General features: G+C 39.0%; 1 protein-coding gene across 1 annotated transcript; it reads right to left on the bottom strand.

Moving 5' to 3' along the window:
* Nucleotides 1-9,094: 9,094 nt before the first annotated feature.
* LOC148865386 (uncharacterized) lies at nt 9,095-9,529 on the bottom strand. The gene has a single exon (XM_088976379.1). The coding sequence runs from the start codon at nt 9,527-9,529 to the stop codon at nt 9,095-9,097; it is 435 nt and encodes a 144-aa protein (XP_088832505.1).

Consider the following 9,529-nt stretch of genomic DNA (forward strand, 5'->3'; position numbering starts at 1 on the left):
GTAGATGCTCATGGCAGACCAATAGTGTGCCCACACATGGCAGAGGGTGGCATACAGTGTAGACCCAATAGGGACATTACACAGAGCAAAAGCCGATGTGCAACACGGGCCCAATGGCACAGCCGCACGCGGTGACCTTGGGTAGCCACGCACACAAGGCCGAACTGCATCTTGGCCGTCCATGCACACCTACCTCCAGGCGGCCTCAAGTATAAATAGGGGGTGACCCCTCTAAGGTGAGGGATCTAGACTCTCTGCTACTTGGTGTTCAATCACTTCACTTGTGACCTTACCTAAGGTATCCTAACTCAGACCTCGTCCACCTCCCATCGCACTTTTGCTTCCTAATGAGATACTTCCTTGGTGTTCAATCACTGATCATGTTTGAATGGAAGATGTAATGATAGAGACTCAGAAGGCAAAGCCTAATGAGATACTTCCTAGAAGCCAAGCTGTTGGTAATGCTTCAACATTTTAAAAACCAATAAAAAACAAAGGAAAAAAAATGCTTTTACGTCTGAAATTGCTTCTTCCTCATGGTGGAACAGAGTGATCAATCATGATCAGTTTTATATCTTGGATGGTTCATCTCCCATTCACGAGTTTGTATCTTAACTAATAAGATAAAGTTCCAAATATACTCTTTTTGTATAAATTCATTAAAATTATAAAGATCACAATTCTATACTTTTGTTTTAGGCCAACTGAAATAATGGAGTGATAGCCCTTGCAAAGCAGGGGCCCCTCCGCTAGTTTCTGAACAATAATGCAACCATTTTCTGGAAATTAATATATAATCTCCATGAAATGTATGAATGAAACAAGTATTGCTTTAAAGTGGCGATCCTGATTGTTGCTATTTTATATTTTAATTGGAATATAACCATGATTTTTTAAAGAATCGTGACTATAGATTGAAACAATTAGCTATGGTTTTGAAAGGAATTGTTGCTATAGATTCTAGTTTTCAGCCATGGTTTGTTAAAAACCGTAGCAATAGGTTAAAGTATTTAGCTTCAGTTTTGTAGAAAAATCGTAGTTATAGGTTGTTACATCTAACTACGGTTTTACAAGAAATCGTGGTTATAAATTGCACCTTTTAGCCATGGTTTGTGAAAAAACTGTAGTTATAGGTTAAGTATTTAGCTTTGGTTTTGAAAAAACTGTAGGTATAAGTTGACACATCTAGCTACGATTTTGTAATAAACTATGGTTGCGAATGGAAGACTTTAACTACGGTTTTGTGAAAACTGTGGTTTTAGATTTTGATATATAGCTATAAATAATTTAAAAAACCGTAGCTATATCCACCTTTTAGCTACAGTTTAATTTGTGGCTAAAAGGCTTATATGGGCTATGGCCACAAATTAGTTGAACTGTAGCCGTTGGCTATAACCACGTGAACATAGGCTACGTTTTTTTTGTCTATAGCTAAACCGTAGATATAGGCCTTGAACTATGGTTTTTTTGACCTTTAGCTATGATTTTGTCTGTAGCTAAAGGTCATATTCCTTGTAGTGGTTTGTAGTGGTTTCTAGTTATTTCTTAACACCCGGCATGAAAATTTCTCATTACATCCTTTGTTAACATTTTGCGTTTCCCTATTTAATTATTTATTTTTAAGAGCGTTCTATATGTCCTTTATGACAGTAGAAATCAATATTTTTTCATTTAATCCTCATAATTCCAACGTTCTTCATGGCATCAAATTGTTTATGATAATAAAAATTATTTAATTTTTCAAATTAGTCATTTCGCATCAAAGTCCCTTATAGTAGAGAAAACATTTTATTTTTAAATTAATCATCTTAATTTTCAAAGTACCTTGTGGTAGAAAAATCATTAAAATTTTAATTAATCATCTTAGTTTCTAAAGTCCATTCAAACACCGAAATCCCTTGTAGCACCAAAGTCCCCCGTGGCATCAAAGTCTCTTGTCTCGTGGTAAAGAAATAAATGATTTTTTAATTAATTTGTTTAATTTTAAAGTCCTTTATGGTAAGAAAAACCTTAATTTTTCAATTAGTTATATCAGTTGCAAAGTCCCTCGAGTCATTAAAGTTCCTTAGAGCATCAAAATCCATTGCAACATTAAAGTCTCTTGCCTTGTAGCAAAGAAATAATTATTCGTTTAATTTTAAAGTCCTTCATGGTAGAAAAATCTTTAAATTTTTAATTAATCATTTCAATTTCAAAGCCCCTCGAGGTATTAAAGACCCTTATGGCATCAAAGTCCTTGTGACATAAAAGTTTATTGCCTCGCATCAAAGAAATCAAGAGTTTCTCCTTTAATCATCTTAGTTCGTGTTGTCGGAATAGAGTTCCTTGTTTCACAAGCAATTTTGGCACAAAGAGCAACAACCCTTTTGTCAATCACGATTTGCACTTCTCTGGGGCGTTCTTTTGAGATAATAGGGAGAGAGGAAAGTAGTTCCTTCCGAGTGAGGTTCAAAGGATCCACGTAAGAGTCTCCCACAATCAAGAACATCTTTAGCGCATAAGAAATAGCTGATCAAGCTTTCTTCGACATTTTTGGACCCTTTGTTGACCCAACGGGTGTCTAAGATTCCCTCCGGTTCCATAATCAAATCACCATCTTCAGTCAGTGGAGGTAACTCAGTACTAGCAGCAATTGTTTCACCCAATTTCTTCTTTAGAAGGGACACATGAAAGACCGGGTGAATGCGAGAACCTTGTGGAAGCTTGAGCTTGTAGGCCACCTTTCCAAGTTTTTCTTCAATCTGATATGGCCCATAGAACCTGCTTGCAAGCTTTTGATAGGCTCTTTTAAACACAGATTGCTGGCGGTAGGGATGAAGCTTCAAAAACACAAGTCCCCCACTTGGTATTCAATGTCCTGGCGTTTGGCATCTGCTAATTGTTTTATTTGATTGTTCGCTATACGTAAATTTCCCTTAAGTTGTTGTAGCAAGGCATCTCGAGAATCTAAGCTTTGGTCAACTTCATTTACTAGACAAGAACCTTTATGGAATGTGGAATTGTTGGGGGGGGGGGGGCTTCCATATAGAGCTTGGAAGGGAGTCATTCCTGTAGACGCATGATAGGTAGTATTGTACCAAAATTCAGCCCATGGAAGGAAAGAATGCCACTTACGGGGTTGTCGGTAAGCAAAGCACCGAAGATTATGTTCAATACAACGGTTGACCACTTCCATTTGTCCATCTATTTGTGGATGGTAGGCGGAGCTCATCTTCAACTGTGTGCCCAATAGTTTGAAGAATTCTTGCCAAAAATGATTGAAGAACACCAGATCTCGATCACTTAAGATAGACTGAGGCATGCCATGAAGCTTCACAACTCCTTCAATGAACTTTTCAGCCACCAATTTTGCTGTATACGGGTGGGAGAGAGCCAAAAAATGTGCTGATTTGCTCAACTTGTCAACCATGACAAGAATTGAATTTTTACCATTCGAAGGTGGAAGGCCATTGATGAAGCCCATAGTGACATCATCCCATACATGACAAGGAATTGGAAGTGGCTGTAAAAGTCCGGTAGGTGACAAAGTCTCATTTTTAGTTCGTTGGCACACTTCACAAGGGGCAACATAATTTTTCACTGCTTGGTGCATGGATGGCCAATATAATTGTTGTGCTAGTCTCTTGTATGTTCTTAGTACACCCGAATGCCCACCAATTGGAGTGTCATGGAATTGTCACAAAATTTGTTGGGTGATGTTGGAATAAGGAGGAACCACCACTCGGTTTTTGTAACAAACCAACCTGTTGCATCAGCTATAAGGAACACCTGGGTTTTCGGTTGCTTGTTTGCTAATTTTTTTCAGGTAAGGGTTGTCACCAGCTTTGGCTTTGATTGTATCCCATAATTGAGTTTGAGACACAAACAAGGCATCAAGACTAGGATTACCCACCACTCGTGATAGTGCATCAGCTGCATGTTCTCCCGGCCTGGCTTATATTTGATCTCATAATCATAGAAAAGCAGTTTAGTTACCCACTTTTGTTGCTCAGGTGTTGCTATGCATTGCTCCAACAAGTACTTGAGGCTGCGTTGATCAATTTGGATGTAAAACTTCTGGCCCAGCAAATATGGTCTCCATGTTTGAATTGCGTGAATGATTGCTAGCATTTCTTTTGCATAAACTGACCCTGAGCATTTGGTGGCGCCCAAGGCTCGACTCATGAATGCAATAGGCCTTCCTTGTTGTGTTAGAACCAGCCATATGCCGTCCCCTGAAGCATCCAATTCAATGATAAATGGTTCATTGAAATTTGGCATTGCAAGCGTTGGTGTAGTAGTCATGGCCTTTTTGAGCACTTGGATAGCATTTTCTGCTTCATCTGGCCATCCAAAATGTCCCTCTTTTAGGAGGTTGGTGAGAGGACATGCTATGATGCCGTAGTTGTGGACAAATTTTCGGTAATAACCTGTAAGTCCTAAAAATCCACACAACTTAGAGACATTAGTAGGCCTAGGCCAATTCAGCATAGTTTTAATTTTTCCTTGATCCACCTTAACTGCTTGAACAGTTACAATATGCCCTAAGTATTCCGATTCTTGTACACCAAAGGCACATTTTCTGAATTTGACAAAAAATTGGTGTTGCCTTAGTATTTCAAAAGCTTTTTGAACATGTTCAAAATGCATGGTCCAATTGGGGCTATAAATCAAGATGTCATCAAAGAAAACTAGTATAAATTTGCGGAGGTAAGGCGAAATATTGAATTCATAATTGCTTGAAAGGTAGATAGAGCATTACAAAGACCAAAGGGCATAACTAAGTATTCCTAATTACCATTATGAGTATGAAAGGCAGTTTTATGAATGTATGTGGGATGTACTCGTACCTGGTGGTATCCCGCCAGTAAGTCAAGTTTGGTGAAATAAGTAGCTCCATGGAGCTCATCAAGCATGTCATCAACTGTAGGAATTGGAAATCTATCTTTGATGGTTACAAGATTAAGTGCTCTATAGTCAATGCAAAAACGCCATGAACCACCCTTCTTCTTAACCAATAAAACAGGAGATGAAAAAGGACTAGTGCTAGATCTTATAAGCTCCAATTTTAACATGTCATGAACTTGTTTTTCAATTTCAGCTTTTTGAAAATAGACATACATGTATGGTCTCACATTAATGGGCTCGATTCCTTCTTTCAAATTGATGTGATGATCTATTTCTCTTGTAGGAATGAGGTGTGTCAACTCTTGGAACAAGTCTTCAAATTTCCCCAATAATTGTTTCATCTCAGGATTGACATCTTGTGACGTGGGATCGGCTGTGGATTGAAGACAAATAGCAAACATGGAACTCCCTTGTTGTATATCTTTGAAAATAGCTTTTACTGATGCGGGTTGAATTGATTGTGTATCAATCCCTTGCAATTTTTGAGTTTGGTTGCTCCACTGGAATTCCATTGTTAATTGCTTCCAATTACATACCACCATTCCCAATTGTTCCAACCAATGGACGCCTAAGACCAAGTCCAGCCCAATTAAAGGTAAAGCATATAGAGTGAGAACAAAAGGAATACCTTGGACTAGAACTTGGACATTTTCGAATCTTCCTTGGCATTTTAATGGCCTTCCACTTGCCTCCTTGACATTGAAAGGTTTGGTTGGGACTACTAGTAATTGCAACATATTGGCCACCCTTTCACTAATAAAATTATGAGTATACCCGCTATCAATTAGTACAACCACCTCATAAGGTCCAATCTTTGCCATTGCCCGCATTGTTTTATAGGTTGTCCATCTTGAGAGTGCATGAAGTGATATCTCAGGTTGTGATTCCATTGAGCCTTCAGTTTCTTCATCATTTAAATATTCATCACTACCTTCTAACAGTAGAAGTTGTGGCCCTTTACACCTACGAGTTGGTGTAAAATTCTCATTACAATTGAAGCATAGCCCTTGTGCCCTTTTCTTCTGCATCTCATCCCAAGTGAGCCTTTTCATAGGCGAAGCTGTCTTGAATTTTGTTGGAGAAGGGGAGTCAGCAATGGATCGATTGAAAGGTCGTGTGGCTTTCCTTTGCCGAATCAGCTGCTCATCTCTCATCCGTGCAAGGCTAATAGCTTCTTTCAATGACTTCGGCTTGAACATTCTTATGCCATCAGCTATTTCTGGTTTGAGGCCTCTCATGAATGTCCCTACTAAAGCTTTTTCTGTCCAACCTTGTACCCAATTTCCTAGCCATTCGAACTATTTTTGATAATCACGTAAGGAGCCCACCTGTTTAATCTTTGACAATGCTTCATCAAAGTTCTCACATTCAGTAAGAACAAATCTTGCCCAAAGTTACTCTTGAAAAATTTCCCATGTCACCTTCTTGCCTTCTTCCTTGTAGGATCTTCTCAGCCATTGCCACCATTGATTAGCCTCGCCTTCCAAATGGAAAGAGGCCAAGGACACCTTTTGTGATTCAAGGGTGACTTGATACTCAAAAAATTGATCCTCTCTTGTGAACCATTCGGTGGGGTCATCTCTAGAAAATCGAGGAAACTTCAATTTTGCTAATTTGGAAGAGAACAATTTCCATCCTCCTTCAGAGTTGTCTCGAGATTCTTCTCTTATGTTGCGGGAATGCCCAGTGGGAGATTTTGCATTAAGTTCAGAATTGTTGCTAGTAGATGCAACTCAGTTGGAGAGTAGGACTTCAGATAATTTGCTGATGGCATCTTCTAATTGGTGCAACTTATCAGATACACCCATCTCCATTCGACTAAGGCTATTTTGGAGTCCTCCAAGTCCAGCCTCTAAATTCTCGATCCTTTCCTTATTTGTTGCCGTAATAAGCCAAAAAGATCCCAAAGAATGCCCGTGAAGAACCCAAAGTATTTTGACTAAGAGTTGTCATGCATAGGACTTGCACTTCATGCAAGTGCATTACATGTTGCATGAACCATGACACGTAGCATAGAAGATTCTAGGATAGTTGTTGATCATGTCCACAAGTTTGCTTAAGAATAAGTCAAGTAGTTATTATTTAATTTTGAATAATTTTCAGCTACCTATTTGCCATTAGCCGTTAGTGTCCTATTTCTTAGAGACGTGATCTAAGAATTAGGAATAGTTGTTAATTCCCATTTGTATTTAAATCCCTTATTGTCATGAATAAAGCAAGCTTATTCCAATTAAAATTCTTGTGGTCTATTCTCACCCTAATTAGAATACTATCTTCACTAAACAATTTTCTTTTAGCACTGATTGGGACCTAACATTGGTATTAGAGCTTATTTATTATGGCAACAAATAAGGAAAGGATCGAGAATTTAGATGCTGGACTTGGAGGACTCCGAAATATCTTTAGTCGAATGGAGATGGGTGTATCTGATAAGTTGCACCAATTAGAAGACGCCATCAGCAAATTATATGAAGTCCTACTCTCCAACTGAGCTGCATCTACTAGCAACAATTCTGAACTTAATGCAAAATCTCCTACTGGGCGTTCCCGCAACATAAGAGAAGAATCTCGAGACAACTCTGAAGGAGGATGGAAATTGTTCTCTTCCAAATTAGCCAAATTGAAGTTTCCTCAATTTTCTGGAGATGACCCCACCGAATGGTTCACAAGAGTTTATCAATTTTTTGAGTATCAAGTCACCCTTGAATCACAAGAGGTGTCATTGGCCTCTTTCCATTTGGAAGGCAAGGCTAATCAATGGTGGCAATGGTTGAGAATATCCCATAAAGAAGAAGGTAAGGAGGTGGCATGGGAAATTTTTCAAGAGGAACTTTGGGCAAGATTTGGTCCTACCGAATGTGAGGACTTTAATGAAGCATTGTCAAAGATTAAACAGGTGGGCTCCTTATGTGATTATCAAAAAGAGTTCAAACGGCCGAGAAATCAGGTACAAGGTTGGACACAAAAAGCTTTAGTAGGGACATTCATGGGAGGCCTCAAACCAAAAATAGCTGATGGCATAAGATTGTTCAAGTCGAAATCATAGAAAGAAGCTATTAGCCTTGCACGGATGAGAGATGAGCAGCTGATTCGCCAAAGAAAAGCCACACGACCTTTCAATCGATCCATTATTGACTCCCCTTCTCCAACAAAATTCAAGACAACATCGCCTATGAAAAGGCTCACTTGGGACGAGATGCGGAAGAAAAGGGCACAAGGGCTTTGTAATGAGAAATTTACACTGACTCGTAGGTGTAAAGGGCCACAACTTCTACTCTTAGAAGGCAGTGATGAATATTCAAATGATGAAGAAATTGAAGGCTCAATGGAATCACAACCTGAGATATCACTACATGCACTCTGAGGATGGACAACTCTTAGTCAAAATACTTTGGGTTCTTCACGGGCACTCTTTGGGATCTTCTTAGCTTATCAATATGTTAGGTCCCATTCAGTGCTAAAAGAAAAATGTTTAGTGAAGATAGTATTCTACTTAGGGTGAGAATAGACCACAAGAATTTTAATTGGAATAAGCTTGCTTTATTCATGACAATAAGGGATTTAAATACAAACGGGAATTAACAACTATTCCTAATTCTTAGATCACGTCTCTAAGAAATAGGACACTAACGGCTAATGGCAACTAGGTAGCCAAAAATTATTCAAAATTAAATAATAACTACTTGACTTATTCTTAAGCAAGCTTGTGGACATGATCAACAACTATCCAAGAATCTTATATGCTACGTGTCATGGTCATGCAACGTGTAATGCACTTGCATGAAGTGCAAGTCCTATGCATGACAGCTTTTAGTCAAAATACTTTGGGCTCTTCACGAGCACTCTTTGGGATCTTCTTGGCTTATCAATACCCCCTCTTTTGGCTGGAACCTTGTCCTCAAGGTTCATATTTATGAACCTGTCTTTCATTTCTTGAGTGGTTTCCTACGTAGCATCATCTATTGGAAGTCTTTTCCATTTGATCAAGTTTTTTTTGATAATTTTGGACCCTTTGTTGACCCAATGGGTGTCTAATATTCCCTCCGGTTCCATAATCAAATCACCATCTTCAGTCAGTGGAGGTAACTCAGTACTAGCAGCAATTGTTTCACCCAATTTCTTCTTTAGAAGGGACACATGAAAGACCGGGTGAATGCGAGAACCTTGTGGAAGCTTGAGCTTGTAGGCCACCTTTCCAAGTTTTTCTTCAATCTGATATGGCATAGAACCTGCTTGCAAGCTTTTGATAGGCTCTTTTAAACACAAATTTCTGGTGGTAGGGATGAAGCTTCAAAAACACAAAGTCCCCCACTTGGTATTCAATGTCCCGGCGTTTGGAATCTGCTAGCTGTTTCATTCGATTGTTCGCTATATGTAAATTTTCCTTAAGTTGTCGTAGCAAGGCATCTCGAGAAGCTAAGCTTTGGTCAACTTCATTTACTGGACAGGAACCTTCATGGTAATGTGGAATTGTTGGTGGGGGGCTTCCATATAGAGCTTGGAACGGAGTCATTCCTGTAGACGCATGATAGGTAGTATTGTACCAAAATTCAGCCCATGGAAGGAAAGGATGCCACTTACGGGGCTCTTCGAAAGCAAAGCACCAAAGATATTGTTCAATACAACGATTGACCACTTCCAT

Source organism: Nelumbo lutea, chromosome 3, assembly GCF_056320005.1.
Source record: "Nelumbo lutea isolate HS-2025 chromosome 3, American lotus-T2T, whole genome shotgun sequence".
Taxonomy (NCBI): Eukaryota; Viridiplantae; Streptophyta; class Magnoliopsida; order Proteales; family Nelumbonaceae; genus Nelumbo; species Nelumbo lutea.